The sequence below is a fragment of the Anopheles funestus genome, chromosome 3RL, assembly GCF_943734845.2.
Source record: "Anopheles funestus chromosome 3RL, idAnoFuneDA-416_04, whole genome shotgun sequence".
Lineage (NCBI taxonomy): Eukaryota > Metazoa > Arthropoda > Insecta > Diptera > Culicidae > Anopheles > Anopheles funestus.
The window spans coordinates 1,374,067-1,399,612 of record NC_064599.1 but is presented as its reverse complement, the minus strand read 5'-3'; the positions used below and the strand labels follow the sequence as shown (position 1 = coordinate 1,399,612).

The following is a 25,546-nucleotide window of genomic DNA, read 5'->3' as shown; positions in this document are numbered from 1 at the left end:
CCATTTGATTATGTCCCACTATGAGTTATTGGTTTAATATAAAGATTTGTAGTTTTATTGCCATGTTTTGTTTCCCTGGCCAAATGGTTACAGGTATAGTTGAAATAGTAATTGCTTGCTTTATTTTGGAAAATTACTTCGAACCTAAAACGGCTCAAAAGTCACTTCAGTGGAAAACTCTTTAAATACTATCAAGACAAACGTGAAAAACTACCGGAAACCCGGAAACCCGGGAAGTTGAAAAACTATCGATAACTCTGTGGAAAACTGCCGGAAAACCTATGAAAAACTCTTTAAAAATTCTTGTGAAAATACTGCAAACCTAGTGTGGAAAACTGTGATATCTTAATTAAGAAAACCTTTAAAAACTTTCTGGATAGCCGTTGATTAAAAACCCACGGAAAAGTGCTAAGAATGCCCGTGGAAAACCCATGATAAACTTCTAAAACATTAGTCGAAATCTTATTTTAAAAAGCATGTCCAAAAACCCAATACAAACTGATGCTGTACAATCTTTGGAAAACCGATGGAGAACTGCTGTAATATCTATGAAAAATTTTGAGGAAAAACTCGTGAAAATCTGAAGAAAAATAGATAAAAAAGGCGAAAGTCGAAGGAAAACCTTTAAAAGTCTGTCGGGAAGCTTGTATAAAAAATGCTAGAAAAATGATTCCGAAAAGCCAGTGGAAAATAGTTAATATTTTTCATTTTATTGCACAAATACTGTTTTGGATGCATTTCGACTCGCAGAACTTGCAAAAAAAGAAAATTTTAATGAAAACCCAACCCCCTAGTATAAACGTCTTACCAGCATGACAGCTGCACTGTACGGCCCGGAGTGTTTGTAAACATAACATGCAGTAATAAAACAACCGGTGTTATAACAATACTTTTTGCTCAACAAAACCACCTTTAAACGGTGCAGAAATGTTACGGCCAAACCGGATTTGGCGAATATTTTCCTCGCACAACTCTCGTATGTAAGTGTGATACAAATAATAAGTTATTACCAAGCTAGTTTCACGTTTCTCCGTTACAGTGATCTGGTGGCAAATGGCCTTCGTTGCACATTTTCGTCATTAGCCAGTGGTTCTTTCGATGTTATAGTGGTTGGAGGAGGACATGCTGGCACTGAAGCATGCAGTGCTGCGGCTCGGATGGGAGCACGAACACTGCTCGTTACGCAGAAACAATCCACCATCGGTGAAATGTCTTGCAATCCATCGTTCGGCGGTATTGGCAAGGGCCATCTCATCCGTGAGGTGGATGCGCTCAATGGTGTTTGTGCACAATGTTGCGACCGAAGCGGTGTCCAGTATAAAGTGCTAAATCGCCGTAAAGGACCCGCCGTGTGGGGACCACGGGCTCAAATTGACCGGAAGTTATACAAACGCGAAGTGCAGCAAACGCTTGAAAACACACCTAACCTAACCATAATCGAAGCATCGGTAGAGGACATTGTGCTGAGTAGGCAGAGTGAACAGCCCCAGCTGGCTGGAGTTAAACTGGCCGATGGTCGTACGATCGTAGCGAACAGTCTAGTCATCACTACAGGTACGTTTCTGCGGGGACAGATAAACATTGGACTGGAAACACGTCCAGCTGGTCGCATGGGAGACGAACCGGCAATAGGACTAGCAAAAAGCATCGAACAGTTGGGATTCCAGTTGGGTCGTTTGAAAACCGGTACACCACCTCGCATTCATCGGGATTCGATCCATTTCGAGCAACTTCCACGCCATCCGGGCGATAATCCTCCCATTCCTTTTTCATTTCTGAACGATCGCGTTTGGCTAGAACCGGATCAGCAACTCGATTGTTTTCTCACGCAAACCACTCCAGAGGTGAACGATATCGTACTACGCAATCTGCACTGCAACCGACACGTGACTGAGGAGCTGACCGGACCCCGTTACTGTCCCTCGATCGAGTCAAAGATATTGCGCTTTGGTCACAAGCTGCACCAGATATGGCTAGAACCGGAAGGCTTCGACAGTGAGTTGATCTATCCAAATGGACTTTCCTGCACGCTTCCGGCGGATGAGCAAATACAGCTCGTGCGCTGTCTGCAGGGGCTCGAAAAGGCCGAGGTCGTTCGTCCAGGGTACGGTGTGGAGTACGATTTCGTGGACCCTCGCGAACTATTTCCAACGCTCGAAACCAAACGCGTCAGGGGCCTATTCTTGGCAGGACAAATTAATGGTACGACGGGCTACGAAGAGGCAGCCGCACAAGGCCTGCTTGCCGGTGCGAATGCAGCGGCCAATGCACTTTCTCGAACACCGCTTACCGTGAGTCGAACCGAAGCCTATCTGGGTGTGCTTGTGGACGATCTGACAACGCTTGGTACGAACGAACCGTACCGAATGTTTACGAGTCGTGCTGAGTTTCGACTAAGTTTGCGGCCAGACAACGCGGATTTGCGACTGACGGAAAAAGGCTTCGCAATGGGTTTGGTGTCTCAAGAGCGCTTTAAAAGGACAGTATCAATAAGAGAGCGATTAGCGAAAGCCACCGAACTGTTGCGCGATGTTCGGAAGGGTAGCAATCAGTGGCGTGCAGCGATGCAATTGCCACCGGCCAAGGCAAGCGTTTATAAGAGTGCCTTTGAGATGTTGGCCATCTCGAACGATGCAATCACGACCGAGCGAGTGTGCGCTGTTGAACCAAGCGTGCTCGGGTGGATTCAGGACGATCCAGAGCTTTGTCAGCGGCTTAAAATCGAAGCACTGTACAGCCTTTCGATCGAGGATCAGTCGCGTGAAGTAGAGGAAGTGTTACGGAACGAGAGCCTAAGGATACCGGACGCAATTGATTACCTTTCGTAAGGAATTCTGCTTCTTAGCCAATTTTGAAACGTACTTTAAAGATAGTTTTTTCTCCCATTTTAAGGAAATCTCTTAATCTTTCGTTCGAAGAGCAAGAGAAGCTGGTCAAAATTCAACCCCAAACAGTAAGCAAAGTGTCCGTGTGAGGAGTTCTACATGAATCACTTATTAATTCATTTCATCTCCGCGCAGATTGCTGCCGCAAGCCGAATCCAAGGCATAACGCCATCGTCCATCGTAAGGTTGGTAAAATACGTAAAGCAACACGAAGTAAGTATTCTCGCCTAATGCCTATTTCTACTACAACCGAGAACCTATTCTCTTACACAATAAACAACTGCTAGGGACAAACTGACCGGGGTCGGTTTTAAACGTGTTATATTTTGATGGTAAATAAATAGATATATAAATAACTATCCGTTACAAACGGTTAGCACTATACGACAAGATGTTATATACAACGTACAAAGAAACTTCCTAGCCTTAGCACACGACGTAGAAACAAAACAAAACAAAGTCGTGGAAACAGAATTCCACTACGCATGGCCCTACGGCTTAACCGAGGGCTTGATGATCTCGTTCAGAGGTAGGTTTCTGTTGATAGTTATGAGTATAGGTGAGTTTTCCATCAGTGCGCCAAATCAGCACCACGCGTTTCGTAAGGCAACAGCATACAGGCAACACTGGCACACGCTGCGAATATGCCATACACGGTCACAGCGCTCCAGATCGACGATTGAAACAGAACCTGAGCAATGTACGGTGTGGCCATCGCACCGAGACGTGCTAGGGCGGAACAGCCACCAACGCCGACCGATCGTAGCGCGGTCGGGTACACTTCCGGCGTGTAAACGTACGCCGCCTGAAACAGACCGGCAATGACACCACGAGCCATGAACAAAATAATGGTCAAGAATACACGCCTAAAATGAAACAGACGATAGTGTTACTAAAAGCCACCAATTGTATGGTATGGTCGCACACTTACACTTCCGTCACGGTGATCATAAGCACACATCCGGCATAGAAGAGAAACTGCAACGCCATTGTTTTCTTGCGGCCAAACTTTTCAATCACATAAATGGTCGCAAATATACCAGGGAACTCGGCGAGCGTTGTCCACAGCAGATCCATATAGTCGGTAGTGGCCAACGGTTGACAGTCAATCGTAATGCCATCATCCGCCATGCCTACGTCAGTGATGGTTTTATTCTTGCCGCCAAACAGTTCGGTCGACATCAATACCAATCCGTAGTAGCAGAAGGCACACGACATCCAGATGAACCACAGCAGCAACGTGGTGCGTCGCAGAGAGCTGCCGAGCAACGCCTTTAAACTTCCCCGTGAACCACTGGGACCTTCCACTACCAGCCGCCCAAGCAGCATCGGTCGCCTGTTGTCCTTTGCGATCTGTTCGAGTGTGTTCAGTGCTTTGTCGCTTTGACCGCTGGTAACATGATAGCGAGCCGATTCCGGTAGCCACTGCAAAGAGAAACGCATACGGATGAAGCATTAGTAGGTGTGTGGTGCACCTTCACGGAATAGAGATTGTCCTTACGGGAGTGATTATGGCGAAGATGAAGAGTGGTGCAGCCGATAAACCTAACAACCACCGCCAACCAAGCGTCGGTGTTACGGCCAATGCGAGTGCCACTTCAAAGCATGCTCCAAGCGCCCAAAAACACTGTAATCACAAGCAAACGGTTTCGGATTAGAGAATAAAGCTCCTTCTTCGAGCTTTCATGAGAGAATACCACTTACATCAAGCAATACGACACATTTGGCGCGCTGTTTTGTGGGAAGGAATTCTGCGTACAGCGTTACTCTGAAAAGGGCGAAGAATGAATTACAATGGGTTTTGTTTAAACTTTGTCTCCCAATTGCGACTTACGATTGTGGAACACAGCCGATGGCAAATCCGACGAGTCCACGCAGCAGAAGCAACCAGCCAAAGCTTGGCGCAACGGAGCTGAGCAATCCGTACAGGAAAAGCAGTACGCCACACAGTGTTAAGGCCTGGAATTTGATCAGAAATCTGGTTGAAAAATATTCGGAAATTTTTTCACGCATTCACATACCGGTTTGCGACCGTACCGATCGCTTAGATGACCCCAAAAGGTGGAGCTAAGCATCATGCCGAGGAAGACCACCGTCGTTACGAGGGCCTGCTGATACCGGGAGATACCCCAATCACAGTGCAGTGCCGGACCGAGCACACTCAGAATGGTCATCTCCATGGAATCGGCCATCCAACACAAACCCACACACAGCGACAGTTTCACCTGAAACCAGCCAAATCCAAGCGCATTGACGGCCTGTGTCACTGTGTACGTATCGTCCGGTACGACACTGACCGATGCCAGCTCAAATTCTGGTGCCACACCGCTTAGCATTGTTCCGCCGGGTACTGCCGTTGAGGATTGGTTTCCTGCCACTCCGGCTGTGGTAGAATCTGCCCCGGAAGTGCCTCCAACCGTACCCGCAGATCCGGGTGGCCGGGGAACGTTTGCACCATCCATCTCCTCATAGCCTCGTGCCATTCCAACGCGTCTTGGCTTCATCCTATCGTGTGGTGTGTGCTTGCGATCGGAACTACGGATAAAAATAACCTGCAATTAATGTGATGTGGCTGTGGTTCGTCACTTGCTTGGACGTTGCTGTCCTTCCCTGTTGCTATCACTTCCTATCACGAGTCGAACACCGAGAAATCTTTCCTACCCACACCAGGCCCGCAGTTCGGGCTCTATGTCTATGTGTGTTTTTATTTATACGCCACAATACGCATCACTACCTGCACTTGCCAAAGCACGCTTTCGCTGGCAATGGGGTCTTTCTCACACATTTTCTATTTCTCCTTTTTTCTTTGCTTTTCTTTTGTGGTTGTTTTGTTGTTTGTTACGTTGTGTTTGTTGAGTCACTTGTTGCACACTGTTGTTCGTAACGGTGGCCAAAGAAAGGCACAATACACGACCACAAAACCTACACAATCACGATCACACACACACACACGCGTACAAGGGCGAAAAACCTCCAAGTTTGGAGTCAATTTTCACAAACTAAAAAGGCTGCAATTTCGTAGCAGCGATGTTTGCGCTTTTGTTGCGTTGCGATCGGCGATGCAGAAGGCGAAGACGTAGAGCCGATGTCTGTCGTCACATTTTAATGCATTTCTAATGACCTGGCTCATACTTACCAATAAGTTGTACGATTAACGAACGATCGGTTGTTGTTGGATTGCGATGCTTCCAGTGGTACTCATCGGTTGGAAGGTGATCTTCACTTCTGAATTTAAGCTTTGTCTGCAACTTTAGCTCCTGTCTTCGTTGATCAGCTGTAACGGTCACCCCCCCTTTACCGGAACTGGGTCGTCGATGCGTGGATGCTAGCAGTCACAAATCACTTCACAAACGATCTACATAGCTTACACGGGCCCACATTCACACACATCTACACGCGGACAAGCTTTCAAGTTAGTGCGCAAATAGATTCACACCCAACATGGACAATTTGCTGTACGGCTCCCAAAATATGTACCACGTTGTGAAATATTACTTTGGAAGGCACGGCAAAGTTGCCAGCGACAATTCACATTCCTGGCGAGCCGAACGATCTACAGCAAAGCAGTGCTTCCTCTGCACACAGCTACAAAAAGGAACGCACCAACGGAATGCACAATAGACGCTTCATGAATTGGCCGAAGCGAAATCAACGGGACCGACCGAGCGATCTGCTGTGAATCGGTCGGCAATCCGGCAAGCCAGTGGTCGTCAAGTGCCAGTGTGTGGTAGCTGTAAATGGATTCTAAATCTGCTGAAGTATACTGTTTTGCGTGTTTTTCTTAAATCAAATCATTTTGATTGTGGTAAACTATTATTTACTCTTATTTAAGACAAAGATTCTTGCTATTTTCCTCAAGAAAGCAGGCTTACTTTACGATCATAATTAACCATATCTCGTTTTGTCGTCCACTGTAATAGTTCGATCGGGTTTACTCACACCATCACAGCATTTGCGTGAGAGAGCAAACACTGAGCGCGAACTAGAGACATGCCGCGGAGACCGGTCTCCCCAGTACAGGGTGACTTAGATGATGGTGACTGCGATCGTGGAGAAATTGTGCATTAATACTCGATAACGTTTATTTCAAATTACGGTTGTCGGTAACGCAAAGTTGTCTTAATGTTTCGCACATTTGAAAGTTATTATTTTAATCTAAATAGATCTTCAACAAGACAAACAAGTCTAACCACATTCCAAGGACATTTCACCACTAGGACCTAGACAGCAAACGATGGGAGTGTATTTTATATCAGCTTTAGTTGGTACTACCATCAGGTGGTTCCTTCAGGGTGGAGCTAAATCACATAACCACTCCATTATTATGATTTCTTCCATGCATTGAACTCGATTCGTTGACTTATTTTTTGCTGTTGGTGGTTACTTGAAATGATTTAATTTTCAAGGTTAACATTTATTGTTTAATAAAGCTCCGAAGCAAGCAGATAGCCAAAAACAAACGTCCCAAACCGGACTTTGGCAACACCCGCACGACACCTGCACATGTTAACCGCAGACGAGATTGCAGATATAACGATGCCAGTTAGAATAGGTATGATCCTGCGGTGAGTTTCATAGCTGCAAATTTATTACAAGGCCAATTGCGAAACACACCTCCACTTCGCTCGCACACCGCCCTTTTGCTGCATATTCTGGTGGGTCTGACATATGGCCAAAGGGTGAAAGGAAAGACCGGCGAAGGTCGGGAAGGTTTGCAGATTTTTTCGTTTTGTTTTAACCTCAGATGGTTATTCTCCTGACCGACACCGGATGGATAAAATTGTGTCAATGTAAAGCAAGTGGTAATAAAGCGTGCTAGTTCGAGGTAACGACGCTCATTGTGAAGTGATCGCCGTACCTGACCTACAGGAACATAATCGAACAAAACCCTTCCCAAGCGGAAATATGACAGAGCCCATCCTGGAAGTCTGGTTCTTGGCAAATAATACCTTATCTTCCAAGGACCCTCCCAACTAGCTTCCGTAATGAAAAGGGCTGTGTTACGCTATCATCAATTACATCACCTTGCAGCAGGTAGTAGGATGCTAACCCGTTCCCAACATTGATCACCTTATATTTGGCCCTGAATTGTAGTCCAAGCTGCCCTTCCGAGCGTTCAATGGCACCAACGCCATTGCTTTTTCTTGGACACCCCCCGGTACACACGTGTGCATGTGTTGCAGAAGAAGGGACTTTTTCTTCATGCGCCGTGTAGTAACGCAAACGATTTGCAATGTAACGCAATGCATCCGGGCGTCAACGAGTGGTGTGCAGTGATTGCACATTTATCAATTCTCCGATGCATCGTACGGAGTGCATTGAGATGGTCAAGAAATGATTTTCTGCCCTTCTGCGACTGCCGCCCATCCATTAGTGGCTGGAAATTAACCTTGGCAGTCGGTTGCTTGTAACACCGATCGCAAGACACCTTGCCATATGGAGTCGGTGTTTTATGCTTCAGCTGACTTCATCACCATTTTGATTGTGTATCCCTTCCTCAATATAGATTTTCTCAATTTACATCATGATTAACCCAGTAGAACACCAAAGAGAAATTTGGGACAAATTTCCAATTTCCCACATCTGCAGGAAAGAAATGGAGGTAAATTTAATTAACACTTGCTACACTTGCTATTTAACTGCCATCCTGCAGTGTGTGGAACGCTGTTGATTTGTTACGAAATGGTTGCTAAAAAGTTTGTCTCCATTCGCACCCCGGACGGCTGACCCGGACGGTTTTGGTTCGGTTTTTGGAGTTACCCAATTCTAGTTACACCACCTGGGTTGGCCCCCTCCACCCCCCTTTTTTGTTCCACCCACTCCACTTCGCACACACTCCCTTCGCGTAACACACACGCGTTCGTTATCGGATCGCACTTTGGTGGGACGGATGAATGGATGGATGGATGGATGTTTCTTTTTTTTTTGGCGAACATTTTTCGGGCTACGAAAACACGCCGGGATGACGACGAAAACGTCATAAACCGAGTCCGAGTTAGCCCTTAAAACCGCAGCATGCATGTGACGAAACTCTAGCGTACGTCGGAACGCTGCCAAGTGAAATATGTCCAACCACGACAATCTAAGCGGATTTTGAATGACGCATGACTGTTGCTGGTAGGCTTTTTGAGGCTTAGGTCTGTGTTGCATCCGCAAGGGAAAGAAATCATAGTTGCGGTTCACCCTTATGCAATCGCCATTTCGGATGATGTCCGATGTGCGTGGCCAAGCAAAAAAAAAACACAAAAAAAACAAAACAAACGGACGACCTCGATACCACGAGCGCACATGTTTGCATGTGTAAACAAACGCTCCACGGGCATCCGATCCACCGGCACACGGTTTCCGATCAGTAGAGCCAGCCAAGGCCTCAACCGGTAGCCGGTGGAGATGTAACTATGCTCTATGTGTGACCGGCTTCGATGGGAACAGCTGTGCACAGTTGCAGCAATAGGTCAAATAGAAAGCACGCCAAAGTACATAAATCCTTTCGATGGCGGGCGGCTTTTTTGTGTGCTTTAGCATCTTGGACAGTATAGTTGTGGTTAAACCACATAACCTCCGACAGCAAGCGTGGAACAGATGGAGCCTCTCATCCATCGTTATAACACAGCACAGCGTTACCCGTGAGAGCGCCGCAACGTCGTTCAACAATTTGTCGCGGAGTAGCAGTCCGCTACTCGTCATCCTCTCGTCCGCGGCCCTGCCGTGTTTGGTGTGCGATGCCGCGCAATTTGAAGTATTGTTGCACAGTAATTGCACTGCATCGCGCGTTCGAAAGCTTTTTCCAACCCTTCGCAAACGATTTTCGACTGTTCTAATGGTGCGTACCACCATGCACTGATGAGGCCACGGCAATGTTCGGCAATGGTTTCTTCCTTCTTGGCAAAAAATGTATGCTGCAAAAGTGGCGTTTGAAGCCTTTTTGGTCCAAGTGATTGGCACAGTTGCGACAATGAGGATTGGAGGATTTCGTGGACGCCATCGGTGTTCCTCCCGTTCATGTTGTGGCTCGTCTGCGAACCGCACAGACAAGCAAATGAGACGAGTCACGAGAGCTGGTTACTCAATTTCGGCAAACACACATTTCGCACAGTGGATGGTGCGGTCTGTGTCACGCTTATTCACACCACAAAGGCCTACCCTAGGTCGTGTGCGCAATCGTTTGCTTTTTTTTTTGTTTGTTTGTTTTGTTTCTTCTTGGCGCGCTGGGAAAATGCCAACTTGGTAGAAGAGGAGCAAAACAAAACAGCTCTCCTTGTGTCGGAAAGGTGAAGCGAGTAGAAAGGAGGGGTGTGGGGATGGAAGGAATCTCTGGACCCCCCCGGCCAGATGCATATACGGCGATACGCTCCAAAATATCTCCTCAAACACGTACACAAACACACACTCCCGAGCACATGATCATAGCCTTATTGACCAACCACACCACCACCACCAGTGGATCTCCCCCAAAAAAAAAACTCCCCAAATAGACGCAGGAAAAAACCAGTTAGACCTGATCCCATCTGTACATTCCTCTTCTTCCTCTTCTTCTGTGGCTGCTTATTTTCCGCGATAAAGCCCTAACCGCGGGGAGTCCATTGTCCATCGGTTGACCCGCAAAATGGAGCCTCCGAGTGACGGACGGCAGGATTCGATGCTAGTAGATCAGTCGGTCGCTTGGTCGCGGGTCACCGGGTTTGTGGCTAAAAGGCATAGGATGGGGAAGGGAGGGGGGTGGGGGAGAGAGGTGTAGCCGGTTTTTGGCTGAAGTATTATGGAGAAAGGGGGGAGGGGCCGGGGAGGGGGTTGTCATTCACGTCAGCTCCCGCTCCAGCCGATGTGACGCCACCGGTCGGCCCACTTGTTTGCAGAAGCCAGAAGTGGCAGAAAGAAAATAATGCGACGAAACGAAAACAGCAGGGAAGGTGGCAAGGAGGGGGGAAAGGGGGGGGGGGGGGGGAAATCACTCTACCATGTAGCATTTGCGATTACATCTACACACACTCTCGCTTTCTCCTTTTCCTTTCCTTTGCCTCTTTCCCTTCCCTTTTCCGATCCCCCTTTTATGTCTTTCGCCGCACACATTATACAAGCGAAGATTACCGTGCCCGCCGGCTTTTGTCAGCATCCTCAGGATGGGCGCTACAGGGCATCGTACGATCTGCATGTCATGCACGACCTTGATCCAGTGGGGTTGATTTTTTCTTATTTATCCACCATCAAACGGCGAAGACGATAAACGCACAGCACCTTCTGCAATAAATGCTGGCTTTGCACAACCGCTCAATATAAGAGCTCATTAAAGGGCGAAAGGACATGTCATCATGGAACGAATTTCTCTGGTTGCTTCTCCATTTCGCAAACACTGCTGAAGGTCAAACGGTGTTGGATGCTTATGTTCGTTTATTCCTACGTCCTTCGCTGCTCAATTCCCTTAAACAACTAAATTAATAAATAGCTTTTCGCACATAGTAAACTGATCAGCGCTGAACTGGTCGTACACACTTAAACTCTTGGAGACGGCAAGATCCAGCTTCCTTCTACTGCTTCGTTCCTTCTCCGCATCGATAAGAATCACCGACAAGAAGAGATATCACATGCTGCACTGCCTTACAAAACTAATTCGACTGGATTTTGGGCGAACCGAGCCGAGAACCTACCAGACCACTTCCTTCGTTCGCCGGTGGGCGCCTGAACCGCCCGAACCGACTTAAGAAAGGAAGGAACGCGAGAATGGTTGGGAATAGGGATAGCGAGAATTAAGGATATGCGTGAAACGATGCACCACTCCCATGCAAACGCTTATCACTTAATCTTTCGTTCACTCTCGATCACCGCAGGAAATGGTGGATGTTTGGGTTCACTGACGATCGTGGGGGAAGGGCGAGCGGTGGAAGTGTTGGAAACCTTGCGGTTGAGCTTTAAGATTTCGTTCGAGATTCTACAGTAAGGTATCTCGAAGAAGGCGGAAAACACGATCGCTGCTATGTAGGAAAGCACGGTTACGCCGAACGCCATTACGATCTAACGAGAAGGAATAAGAAATCCATGGAGAAAAATTAAAAACATTCATTTCGTTAGCAAAACAGATTAGCTAGACGAGAAAGTGTTAGACTTACCGCTGGTATAGGGTCGGCGTGGACACTGGAATCAGACACGCCAAAGGTGACGATGATTATCAGTGGATTTAGCAGATAGATCCCGTACGTGAGTTTGTTGATGTGAACGAAGAATTTTGAAGAAAGCACTCGCGTTACAATATCTGGAAGTGGAAAATCAGATAAAAATTAATATAATTAATTTCTGTCCTAAAATAAGATAATGTTTTACATATATTATAAAGAAAGACTACTCCATAGAATGTATGGAAAGTGTTTTAATTTGAAAGTATAGCGAAGAGTTGGAAAAAGCTTCAAGTTTCTGAAAATACTAAAGCGTGTGTGGTGTGGTGTATTTTTTTCGAGAAATTCTTCAATAGAGAAAAACACTTACTTGAGTAGCCACATCCGGTGGCTAGTATCACCCAGCAAGCAGCCCACGAGATCAGCCACCGTACGGCCACCATGACGGTCGAGGCAATCGGGAACGGGAAGTTGCGCTTAATCGTGGAGTGCATGCTGAAGGTCACACAGAAGCAAGCCAACAGCCAGTACCACCGGTATTGATTCTGGTGGAGCAGGAAAGAACGTGTAACGCAACAAGTATGTGGATATGGTTCGGGAAAAGCCCGTCTGGATACGTACCTGTGTGATGGTGAACTTGTCACGACTCGACGCCAGCAGCCATCCAAAGTAGACCCCGACCACGTACGGAGACACTCGAGACCAGGGCGCCGTGTACAGTGCATCGCCCGTGTTGTACAGCACGTCGTACGACGGTATGAATCGATAGTTCAGCGTCAGCGCAATGTTAAACAGCAGCGTGCCGATCGCGAACATACCGAACACCTTCTTGCCGAACTTTGAGCTCCTGCAGACGGGAAGAACGGAAGTGATCGAGTTAACGTTAACGTGTCTGTTTTTGGAATCGGGTGCAACAGTTGCATATTACTTGGCGTAGACAAAGAGCAGCACGGTAAATAGCATGTAGTACTGCATCTCGCAGGCCAACGACCAGGTCCAGGTGAGACAGAAATCGTCCACCGGGTAGAGGTTCTGGATGTAAAACAGATTGCGCCACCAGTACCGTTGACAGCCGAGATCGGATCGTTCGTGCACCCAAAACTTGGACGTCTCCACGATGTAGCTGTGCGTCAGCTCGCCCAAAACCGTCACGAACAGGTACATTGGAGAAAGGCTACAAAAAGAAAAGGGTAGGGAGTGGTAGTTCCACAACACAAACGAAACGCACTGATCAGATGCTGAGCAGCGATACACGCACACTGAGGAACCCAAATGCTTACCGGAGGTAACGATGCAATAGCATCTTGCCGTACAGCTTGCCATTTTCCCAGACCGTATTCGCCTTGACCTCCTGCACTTTGGACCGGTTGCGGATGAAGTTGTAGCTCAGCAGAAAGCCACTGATGGCGAAGAAAACGTCCACCAGCAGGGGCGCATTACTGACCAGCTGGAACCGTACCTGTTCGGCGTAGTGGAGCATTACCGATGGGTTGTGCACGGTGTAGAAGGTGTACCATTGCATGTGGAAGCACAGAATCAGGAAGCAACAGATCGATCTGTCAAGCAACAAGAGACAACGGTGGTCACACATGGTCACAGAGTAGCAGTTTGTTGAAGAAGTGCGATCGATTACTTACTTCATTCCACAAATTACGGGCAGCGATTGAGGTGCGATGTCTGTGCGGAAGATTGTGTTTAGGTTTTTGCGCAGATTGAAACTATCGATCACACGATCGATGAAGGTGCTTTCTTCTGCAAGATCGCTACCGACGGATGCTGCAACGTCAGGTGCAGTTGTTGGACCGGCCGAATGGTTATTATTCTTTTCCTCGATCGAACGTTGCTCTCTGCTATGCGCCAAGTAAACCATCATCAACGTGAAGGCGAGTGAGAGTCTTAGACAGATCGATGGAAAACGAATGGAAAATGCATTAACACAAAACTGGTCAGAGAAATATCGGTGCTCTGTTTCTGCGTCTATTGCAACATAACAAGAAACCCTTAACCCACGGGGTGAATGTACCGTTGCTAGAATGGTGGCCTATTCTTCGTGTTGACCGTACCGATTAACACACCTTTCGGACGCGCTAGCCCCGCTGACGCAACCGAGGGCCGACAAAAGATCGAACCAATCGCACGGTACGACGGTGTGCGATGATTATGAGCGACCGTACGAACAGGATGACTCAATTTCTGGTCGCCCTCTCACTAGCCACTGACCAGGGACACGATTAATGACCCGCGATGATCACTTACCCGATGATGAAAACGCTCGGCTTCGACCAGAAGGCACGATCGAGCGTGGTGTTCTTCACGTGCAGCACGTTCGGTTTGAACTCGTAGATGTCTTGCGCCAGGACGAGGTTCTCGTCGAAGTAGCGCGCCGTCAGATTGTGCAACTCGTCGTTCGTGCACGATCGCGGAATGCACACACCGATGTGGAGAATGTTCTGAAACGACAGAAATCGTACCACCCCGGGGCGGCAAGGTCAGTGTGCGAAATGGCAGAACACGGTGTGCAGTGCGTTGTGCAGACTTACCTCGCTCTGGAACTTTACATCCACCTGCCACGCTGACTGATGCTTGGCGAACACGATCCGATAGTCAAGTTCGAACGGTGCAAGGGCGGTGACCAGATTGCGCTTCATGTTGCGCCGATACCGATCGGAGAGCGTGATCGAGAGGGGCGTACGCGTCGATTCACACCCCTTTTCTGAACCGATCCAGTGGTTGTGGCCCCACATGAAGCCTGACTCCTGGCTACCAGATGCATCCAGCACTATCGAAAACGAGAAAAGATTACAGATTAAGTTCTTACGATGCAAAGTGCCAATTCAAGCGGTCATAGTTTAGGGTAAATTTAAAACCAATCGCAACGGAAACATGAATCTTGTTTGGTCCGTTCTGAGTAATCGGTTATTGCAAAACCTGTTCAATTATTATTATTATTATTGCAAACCTGTTCCATTCAAATGCAATTTTCATGTTCTGTTAATTTAACTCATATTTTATAACATGCTCCACTTCAAACAACAATAAGTTCGCTGCGTGAAACAATGGACCGCAGCTCGTATAATCAGATGGTAACAAATCATAAAAAAGCGATCTTGAACAAGATCAGCTGACTCCAAAGTTCCCCCCCTTCGGAAAGATGTCCTTGAAGGACCAAACTACCAATCAAGCATGACTAATCATCGCGATGGATACCATTTTCCTGTCCCTGAAAGAAAACAATACCCCAACGACAGTGGTGAATAATAGGTTCAATTTGCATAAGCCAATCATAAACCAATCGTTTATGGTCATCCGGCGTATCAGCAGAGCTAGTGCCGATTGCTAGAGTATCACATTTTTTGCACCTTCGACAAGATCTTTTTTATCGATCTACGTTTCGGATGTGCCTAATGGGTACAGGTTGACATTGAGTAAATCAACCATATGACAATGCGGCAGCTGAAAATCCCCTCCCCACGGTGGAACCTTTGCTTGTCGTTTAACGGAAGGGAACGACTTTTTCACAAAATAAATCAGTAAAATAAAATAAATAACAAAAAAATAGTAGTTGCCAAGCTAGAATAGTGAGCGACAACGCGTGTCCAGCGCGGTTTTAAAGTCCCCAAAACCGACCGACTTTGGCAAAATGTCCTTCACCGTTTTCGGCAAACCGTCCAGTTTAAGCCACGCTCGATTAGATTTTACTGTACGCTCCAGCAAGATACTACGTCAAGCTGGCACAACGACTGCTTCAGAACGGGTTACAGAACACAGGAAACGAAATTCTGCGAAGGGCATAACGAATTCTCACCCCGAACCGGATTGACACGAACGACGAGGGGAACGTTAGCGTTTTATTGTTTTGTCAAGATGTGCGCGTTGTCTTCCGTGTGTCAATGTTTGATCTTCCATTAAATCGTGTTTAGCCATTTGTTAAACCAATTCCGTGCTTACTTTTTTTTGGAACCGTTCTTACAACCGTGTAGCAAACAAAGTTGAAAATGCATCTCATGGCGGGAACCGAATGTGATTGTAGGGAGGAAAAACCGGTCCCAAACCGATAAGGGTTCCACACCACAAAATGACGGACGTATGGTCCCGTTTTACAATCCCCGAAAGCAAAGGCATGAATGAAACGGTTCGCTTTTCGGCTCGGCCGGGCTCACTTAGCGTTTTTCTGGTGATACACTTTTGCTTTTTGTTTGCCTTCGTCTCGCTTCGGCCGGTGTGCGGCCTGTAACAGAGGCGGAATGAAACAAGTGACTTCAACGCACGCGCAAGCGAGAATCCCAAGGTGGTACTACACGTTTGCGTTCGAGAACGAACCCGTTTCGGTCACTTTCTATTTTCTTATCCGGAAAAAGGGTTCTCGGTGGTACTTTTTCCCAGGGAAAAGACTGGCTACGAGCCACACATTTCTATTATGCGGACGGGCAGAAACAGGCAACACTGGATTCCAGAAAGTTGTCCGTTGCTTCTCCTAAACCTTCCTTTCCCCGGTGGAAAGAATCCGTTACTTCGATGTCGGCACGTTAGTTTGGCTGGCTGGCTGTGGCTGTGACCGTGGATGAGTTAGCAACCCTGACTAAATTACTAAAACCGGACCAATGAACCCTGGAAGCCATCATAATGGGCTCTTGTTCTTTACTACGTACAATCTATTTTGGTACGTCTCAGTTTGGCCTGTGGCACTAACAAAGATGCTTTACGATAGTTTGATTTAATATCATTCTTCAACATAAGCTTCCGAGTCAATCAGTGTGTGTGGTCGCTTTGCTATCTTCTATCGGCTTTATCTTCGATGTTGTTTGAATAATTAAAACCCAAAAAATGTTACCTTCAAACAGCTTCATCGTGCCACAAGCGTTCGTTAGAACCCGTATTCGAACGGTTTAATTTCCGCAGTCACAAAACACCGTGGGATGGAAGCTACCATAAACTGAAAATAGTCTATGAGTGACAGCATATGGGAAATAAAAAATATCTCAACCAATCGCTCAAGGGTTTTTTTCACAACAATACTTGGATTGTTATTTATCTCCACTGGTCAGGGTCTGGTGTGCGTATATTGCACGTTAAATTTGTCAACCTTGAAAGAGCAATCATTCCTTCCGTTGACTGGTGTGTGACCTCTCATGCGAGCGGCGGAATACAGTGCTATCTTGCATCTCCCCAAAAATGGTAGGCGAAAACTATCACATATCCTTCGATGCACTTCCTCATGAAAACCACAACACAAACCACAGCAGATGGATCAACCACAGCTGCACAACCTTTCACGAAATATTGCTAAAATAAAAACAAAAAAGCCTACCCACATGAATAGGGAAACAAACCTTGCAAAATTCCTTTTTCATTGCATCTTTAAGCCTGTCGTTTCACGAATAATTGATGACCCTGTAGTTGGGATTTTGTTGATTGTAAGTTTGCAAAACTATTCTACCAATTCACCAGCGTGATGGTGCGATCGATCGATACCTAAAGATCGAAATAATAAGACATAATGTTTCTGCGCAGTCACGTGCGTTTGACCTATGTAGAGAATGGACGATTAACTCATCACTCCTCGGTGTCGTGTGTCGGTCGATGAAGTTATTTCTATATTGTCTGTTTTTTGCTGTTGGAGAACATCAATGAAACTGAACTGGGAGGATTGAAACGCATTTTTGTTGTTTTTTTTCAAGTAGAAGATCAATCATCTTTAATAACGCTTGATCGAGCGTATTGAATTCACTTAATTTACACTTTGTGCAATGCATCCAAAGGCCCTAAAGTGCATAATTTTCCTCTCCTTAATAGCCGCACACTATATAGCAGGCAACAACTTTCCGTCTCTCGTACGTACTCCACGTAACAGTTTCGATAAGGGTGATAATAAAGCAGTACACGATGAGGAACATAATTGGTTAGTTGGTCGGATGGATTTATTGGTATTGGGCACTATGGGGAAGCCACCGTGTACGGGCAGCCCAACTAAAGACGAGCCTAGGAGAGTTGGTCCACAGGTGTGAAAAATGAAAGCTGTTTCGGGCATGTTTTCTTTTCGCTGTTGGAGCTGAAATGTCGATGGAAAGCATTAGTTACAGGTCATTATCAACACCGTGCACACTCTCACAGTGATTTGGTAGCTTTTTTTGTTTGGGGGGGTTGAATTTGTACCATCAACTATTACGTATCATCACCCCACACGCAAACGCTGGATGAGCTCGAAATCTTTTGCTGTAAAATCCAAAACATCAAAAGGGAAAAGTAACCCACTTTCGGCGAAGAAAACTAACGCATGAGAATAAATCTGACAAACCGGGCGAATTCCACTCTCTCTCTCTGTTTGTCTCTCTTTTTACATACATTCCCGTTGACAACCCACGCATGCGATTCGGTGAACGCAATCAGATAGATTAAGCAGCATAAATAGCCAAAACTAACAAAAACAAATTATACACGGCACGCGGCGTGTCAAGCGTAACCTATTTTCGTCCCATCGGGGTTGGTGGGTGTACAATAGCAGAGCGATCTTCTTATCGTACACACAGCGTCACTTGTGATGGAAGCTTCGATATTTCGCGTCACGAAACTCCTCGCCTTGATGCGACAACGAAGCGAAGAGAAGTTCAAGCATGATTACATAAACGTCATTCCGGACGACCGGACAAGCAAGTTCCCGGTGTACGATACCGATATGTTGCATGCTAATGCGTTGGCGCTTGGATCTGTGCATAAATAAAAAACCAAAACATCAAAATGGGCCGATTGGACTGTTCCGCTTTTTCATCCGATTGCATAATCGATCGTGCCGGAGACACATAATTTTGTTTTAGAGATTTTGTGTTCTTAGCCTTCGCCTTTTTTTTTGATTCCGCGTAGAACCACCTACTGACTCACTGGTGGCATTGTGCTCATTGTGTTGGACCGTTCAATATGTGTCACTTTTTGGTGGAAAGGTTAAGGTTAGTGGAATGTCCCGTCGCTTGCAAGCACCGTTGAAAGTGGCCACCATTGAATCAACGCGCGCACTTGTTTGAAGTTCCACGGGAATCGATCGTATCGAAGGCCAACCGCTAGAAAAGTGTCATATACCACCTTCTCGGAGCACGTTTTTTTGTGTTTGTTTGAAAACCGACTCGAGAGAAGGTTGTCCTCAAGAGGTTTCTTCTTTTTCGCAATCATAATCAAACAAATATTGATCGTACAACAAGACGGGTTGATTAACCTTGAGCCAGATAAGCGAACACACGCGTACGACTCTAGCTAGTCGAGTGATCGAGCAAATCACTGAACAAATCGCACCTTAATTCCTTTGCTATTTCCTCAAGCACCGAATATCCGCGATGATCTTCAAGGGGAGCGACTGATCATGGGTAAACATTTATGACACTTTGGGTTTTTTTTCTATATTCCCTCCCTCTTTCTGACAACGAAAAGTGTGTGTTTAATGTTGCCGATCTCTCATCCGTGTATATGCTAATGGGTTTCGAAAAAAAAAATGATTAAACTTTGTGTCGTTTGTTGCATTCCGCCGTTTTTGGCCATGAGCGAGTGCACAAATCTTATGGTGAAGCATCACTCACGCCAGCAGCAAGATATGTTTTACTTTTCGGTTAATTTTTCTTCTTCTAACATCTTCATCTTCAGCTGGAGAGTAAAATCTGATGTAATTGAACGAAGCGCAAAATAATAAAAAAAAGTTATATCCATGGTTCATGAAGAAAAGAGGTTTGGAAGGTGCTTCTCACGGACGAAGGACAGCAAGATGGTACGCGGATAGTATTTTTGGGTTTTGTGAGCGTTTGCGAAAGTGCAACCGTTCGAACCGAATGCAATCTTTAGTTGAACATTGTGCAAAACGAAATAAGAAAGGTAAACACTTAAGCGATCCATTAGTTTTTTTTGTTCGCACCGTTCGCATCACCATCGACTTAAAGTGTCCAACTGTTTAGAGTTTGAATTTCATTGCCTCCGGATCTATGGTGCATGCGAAGGCGAGGGTTTTGTGTTGGCCACAGGCGGGGAACAGAATAGCCGTGTCTATATTCATCTTAACCTACAATTAGTTTCCATTTAAGCCCGTGGCTAGGCTAGGCCGTCCTTCGGTGATGAAAATTGGGACCTTTCTTGAAGGTCCCAGACAAAGCATAATCGGTGGGACAGCAGGGCAGTTTCACAACAGCAAGGCGTCAATTCAATCAAATCAAATCGTAAGAATATCAATGCAAGATCATTCTCCACCCAGGGTCAAACTCGTGAGGCGCCGATAGACGTCACTGGTGTGTAATATACATCATAATCGAATTGATTGGTTGGAACGATTAGCTTTTCAACACGTGTCGATCGGTCACCAACCACCCGTTTTGGGGTGGTTTCATCTCCCCCACTTTGTCTGGTGGGACTGAGGGGACTCTACACACTTTACCAAAAAAAACCCCAAAGCATCACACACACACGAACTGCGCGTCGATGAATTCCTGACCTTGAACGTTGCGCATTGCTCGAAGGGATTTCCCACTCCAAAAACGAGTATGTGCTTAAATTTAACCGGTCGCTTCTCAGTCGGCCGTCTCAATCCACCCACCCATCACACACCACAACCCATCCACGAGAGGCGAGAGAAAGAGTCACAACAAACAAATGTAAACCACAATGCAGCCCCAACTTGGCGTCGCTCTAGATACGCATTCGAGATATCTGCGTTGCTGCGACTTCCAGTGGTTGTGGTGCGAACCGGCATGCGCAAAATACGATCATTCACTTTCCACCCGTTGCAGATGCAGGCTGGCGGTGGTTGCTAAACGTGGCCCAACATTCGGACCAAACCGGGTTCCAAAAACTCCCAAAACACACCATCGAAAACTGAGGCGCCTCCTGCACGATGACGTCGACAGCCGTTGATGACGATCGTTTTGTGGTGGTGATCGTGGTGGCACAAATCGAGAGTAAAAGTACATTGAGTAATATCACTAGCACGCGAAGTTGCTGCGCAACACCGAATCTCCACACGCCGCAGATCGGAGACATCGCATGGGTAATGGGGTATAAAACAATCGGATTTTGTTCCCGCCGGCTCGGCCAAACCGACAACACGATTGTTGTTTTCAAAAGGACCCAAATTCTAGAATTGGAAGACAACAAAAACAACAACATAAACAGTTAAAACTAATCACGCAATCTGGCACACGTGTTGCCGTCCCGGCTGTGGTGGGTCTATCCATCGTGCTACGCAGCGATAGAATTAAATCGAATTAGATTTAACAAAGTCTCCCCACGTTCGCTGGTGCTTTAGGGCACCCCAAATGGAGATAAACAAAATGGATGCTAGATGGACGCCGATGCGATTGATTGAAAATGATCGTAACACGACCGAAATTGAAACCTGTTCTTTTGAGAGATATTTAGCGATTGGATTAACACGTGTTGATGAGCTATTGCCGAAGAAAAATTAAGCTTACTGACTGTTGCCATTTTAAAGATGTCTATCAAGCTTCCCAATCAAACCTTCCTCCTGAAAGTTTGTGGCGAGTAACTACCAATGGATACTAGATGGTAATCTTCAAACCAGTTCCAGTTGTTGCTCAGAGATGGAGATCAGAATTTAGTGTTTGATCGTACGAAGAATTTTCGTAATTGATCCATTTATCATTCCCAATCTAATATTGAATGTCAGCTTCAAAATACGGACGGAACAATCTCAATAATGCTTACCTTTCATCGCCCAGATTTCCTTCTGCTGTATGCCATGGTAGACGCGCTGCAGCTCACGGTAGCATCGTTCCGACAGTTCGTCCCGTTCGGCGATCGAGATGAGACCGTACAGAACGGAAGTGTGCTTAAGCACTTCCGCCTTCAGCACCACCCGCTTGCCACCGTACTCGAGTGTCGCCCCCCGGTCGGCCGGACCTTCCTCATCTGCGCCCACCAGTGCCGGTGGTAGGAGATGTGATCGATGTTGATGCTGTTGGGAGTGGCCGCCCTTGCTGACGGTGGCGTTAATCACAACGTCATCTAGCTCCTCCGTAGCGTGCCCCATCACCGGGTCACCCTCGGCACCGCAGAACGCACTCACGCACGACGCATTATTTAATTTGCCTCCCAATGGATGTGGCGTTCGGAGGGTTCCACCCCCCGTGCAGGGGATGCTGGTTCCCGTATCGGAAGTGGTGCTCTGTGTCCCATTGCAACTGGATGCCGATTGCGCATCGGTTTGGGTCGCGTTAATCATGTTGTTTGTGTTGTCTGCTCCATCATTGCCCGCTGCTGCTGCTGCTGCTGTTGTCTGTCCAGCCTGGGTGAGGGTTATAAAGCCCAGCCCTACGAAAAGGACTGCAACGCAGATAATGGAACGGCGGCACTTCTTCACCATCTTGATATCGGTGTTCGAAAAAAATTGTTTCCTTGTGATCTACTGGCGCGTCGTTCCGGCTGCAACAGCTGCAAACGGTTTTTGATTTCTTCTCTCTGCTTTCCCTCAATGGTTTATAGCAAAAGGTTCGTGTTCTACGTCACCTTTTGCCGCTAAATCTTCTGCTTTACAACGTTGGATCAGCTGCCGTGTTACACAGAAAACCATGGACCAAGGGTGTGGTTTCTCTCTCTCGCTCTCTCTCTCTCTCTCTCTTTCTCTTCCTCTTTCTCTCTTTGGACGCTTTCTTCGGCTTGTTTTCCTTCCCGCACAACCACACCACACTCCAGTTCACACCACGGGTCGGGTCAGGTCGAGCGAAGCTACACAATGCCAGACAGGCTGCTTGGCAGACCGTTTGGGGTGTACTTTGTTTACGTAATCTTTATTATCACACCCGGCCACGGACGAAACGGAAACGGCGTTGCGGCGGCCAGAGATCCCGGAACACACATTCGCACCGATTGCGGATCTTCACTTGGCCGATTTGCAACCCTTTCGTGTACTGCGCTTAATCTTTGGCGGTTTTTGGCTTTGTTTGGCTCTCTTCGTCACACCACGAATCGTGGTCGAAGATCACCCTGATCGGATACGCGACGCCAAGCAAATCAAGCAAATGAGCGTGGGGCCAAATTTTCCGCCCCACTTGTTGCTGCAATTTTTCGGCCAAACCGATTGCACGATACCGCACCGCGCACGGCTCTACTTATGTTTCTGCCGTTGCTTCGCGTCTGCTTCGTTCGATTCCTTCTTTCCTTTTCGGGCACTGTTTTGGGGGGTTGGCGCGCTGACGACAAAGACGCCCGTTTGGAGGCTGCGATCGCGCGAATTTCATCGATCACATAACAAAACTCAACGGCCGCATTGAGAGTGTGCTGCAGCAAACATGTGCTGACCCTTTCGCTGGACCCTCCTCCCCGTACAGCTTCAACGCAACGAAAGTGAAACACACGCAAACACCAAAAAATAAAATGCCGCACACCACGGTTTCGCGTCGCGTTTTGGTTTTCGTCACCGTGTTCGATCGACGAACGAACGAAACTTTTGACTAAGGTTAGAAAGATGCACCGAACGGACCAAAAAAAAAACCCTTTTTGTGTTTGACCGTGCAACACAAAATGCAACGGCGTACGCTCCGCGCCGTGCCTATCACGGTAACGACTTTATGCACACTGTGTCACTTATTTTTCTTCTTCTGATCGGGAAAATCACTCTCACCCTCTCACCCTCTCTCTCTCTCTCTGTGACAGACACACACCACAATAATGCAACGGTTTGACAACGTGCGTACGACGATCGATCGAATTCACCACAAAATCACGAACCGCGTACCCCCGGACCGTGTGGCGACTGTTGGCGGTTGCGTTACTACTTTTGAATGATCACGGTAACGGTGGCAGTTTATTTTCGGACGGCGAGCGTGCGTGTGACCTGGGCCAGCGCGTGCATCGTAATGATCTTGCTGCCGAAAATCCGGGTCCGGTCAACCCGGTCGGTCGTGTCGGGTTTTCTCGCGACGCCGACACGACCGACACGACCGCATGTTGACAGCAGCAGCAGCAATGCAGGAGAGTAGGGGTATGACAACACTGCCCACCGAAAGGAATCCACAGGGGAGAGTTTGTGTCTGTGTGTGTGCGTATGGTGGTGAAGAGGGTGGGATGCTGATATTGGCCGGCGCAACATAATCAATGCATCAATGGTAATAGCAATAAGAAAACCAACAACTCACTTTTCTCCCTTTGCTCTTCTAGGGCGTGTGGGAATTCGAACCCATTGCCGGTCTTGTAGTACTCCTCAACGAAGCCCCGGTTCGGAGAGATCATTGGCCGGTCGGGTGAAGGTTGAACAGGTCGTCGTCAGACACAAGGATATCCGAGCTGAGGATACGTTGTCCCCGTATGGTTCTTGGTGGAACCAAAGAACAATTAAGTCAAGACGTTATCTCCAAAACCCATGAAGGACATCTATCTGAAGATGAGAATAAACACGCTAATGTTAGGGAACTGTTCATCTAATATTACTGTCAGGAAAGGGAGGGACGGCCCTGTGATGTATGCGATAAAGGGCGCCGGTTCCACACGACAGGACCGGGTATGAAATCCCATCCGGACCGTTTCCCCCGTAGCAAGGACTTACTCTCCGGCTACGTGGTAACTATAAGTCTTGATACGGCCAGGCCGTCCTTAAGAATCTTCAGGTTGTAATTCAGACACATTTGGAGGCTTTAGCACACTTGAAATCGATAGAAATCCTTCAAACTGTATCATTCGGAACTGTGCAGTTTGAGATTAGAATAATGTTGCGAAGTGCAATATGGCCAAAAGCTAGTTAAACGAATGAGTCATAGATAGATTATAAATATCGTTTTATTGCATGTCACCTTTAATCCAGAATTTGACGATACTAACCCCTACTGACCTTGAAAAGATGGGAAAAATATGGAAAATTTTACGCAATGCTTTTTTGTTTTCCTTGCGTGGCCGCTGACAAACAGATTAATGTACAAATCTCCCATGACCTTACCATCCCCCAGTGCACAAGGTGATGAAATTCAACCTGTCCTCGCACCTTTGCAGTGTCACACACACACACACACTTTCCAACGTCCATTTGTCGTTCCCAGACGTGCGACAGACAATGATTAATAAATTAACCTACTCCCTGATTGACCTTCCGTTAAAGCGATAGTCACGTCGGTTAATAACCACCATTCGTGCCGGAAATACCCCGTTTGCTTAATTTTCCCATTTAACCTAGACCGGGTGTGCGCTTATCCAGGAGCAGCATGGTACCGGGTGTGGTGGTATGTCACCCATTTATCAATCCATCAATTCTTGGCACATCATGGGTTTTTGGGGAAAATGAGTTCGCAGCATTCGTCGCATTGCATGGCGCTTCTCGATACGGTTTTATTCAAATTCAGATTCATCCGTACATCGAATGACGTCAATGCAACTCACGATTTGACGCAACCAGAAGCCATCTGCAGAAGTTTGCAAAGACACCAAAAAGGAATCCATTCTTTTGATCACAGCAACAGCAAGTTACATCAGCTTCACTAACGCACTAGTGCCATCGCTTTTCCCAAGCTTTGCTAATCGAGTCATTAGTTCGAATGGTATTATTCGTAATCGTACTTTGTTAAATAACCATGCATGCAACGA

The 25,546-nt window shown here is 46.9% G+C and overlaps 4 protein-coding genes across 6 annotated transcripts in view; 2 read left to right on the top strand and 2 right to left on the bottom strand.

Annotated features, from left to right (window-relative positions):
* LOC125768233 (protein brown) overlaps positions 1 to 25,546 on the top strand; it is a 120,519-nt gene that overhangs the window by 12,972 nt on the left and 82,001 nt on the right. The gene's annotated exons all lie outside the window — the stretch shown is intronic.
* On the top strand, positions 277 to 3,269 carry LOC125768232 (protein MTO1 homolog, mitochondrial). Its single transcript, XM_049435606.1, has 4 exons — positions 277 to 980; positions 1,040 to 2,824; positions 2,893 to 2,953; positions 3,021 to 3,269. Exons 1-4 carry the CDS (start codon positions 928 to 930, stop codon positions 3,114 to 3,116), a joined length of 1,995 nt encoding a protein of 664 aa, XP_049291563.1. The 5' UTR covers positions 277 to 927; the 3' UTR covers positions 3,117 to 3,269.
* LOC125768237 (synaptic vesicle 2-related protein) lies at positions 3,170 to 6,470 on the bottom strand. 2 transcript variants are annotated; one of them, XM_049435617.1, is made up of 7 exons: positions 6,022 to 6,470; positions 4,907 to 5,420; positions 4,720 to 4,844; positions 4,590 to 4,653; positions 4,387 to 4,512; positions 3,817 to 4,310; positions 3,170 to 3,751 (listed from the first exon to the last, which is right to left on the bottom strand). In XM_049435617.1, exons 2-7 carry the CDS (start codon positions 5,387 to 5,389, stop codon positions 3,457 to 3,459), a joined length of 1,587 nt encoding a protein of 528 aa, XP_049291574.1. In that variant the 5' UTR covers positions 5,390 to 5,420; positions 6,022 to 6,470; the 3' UTR covers positions 3,170 to 3,456. The 2 variants fall into 2 exon arrangements, with proteins under 2 accessions (XP_049291574.1, XP_049291575.1); XM_049435618.1 differs by lacking the exon at positions 6,022 to 6,470 and having other exon boundaries at positions 4,907 to 5,992.
* On the bottom strand, positions 10,820 to 23,817 carry LOC125768228 (nose resistant to fluoxetine protein 6-like). The gene is made up of 10 exons (XM_049435598.1): positions 21,683 to 23,817; positions 14,533 to 14,771; positions 14,249 to 14,442; positions 13,630 to 13,887; positions 13,273 to 13,548; positions 12,921 to 13,166; positions 12,614 to 12,839; positions 12,363 to 12,537; positions 11,990 to 12,132; positions 10,820 to 11,894 (listed from the first exon to the last, which is right to left on the bottom strand). The coding sequence occupies exons 1-10, from the start codon at positions 22,338 to 22,340 to the stop codon at positions 11,676 to 11,678; spliced, it is 2,634 nt and encodes an 877-aa protein (XP_049291555.1). The 5' UTR covers positions 22,341 to 23,817; the 3' UTR covers positions 10,820 to 11,675.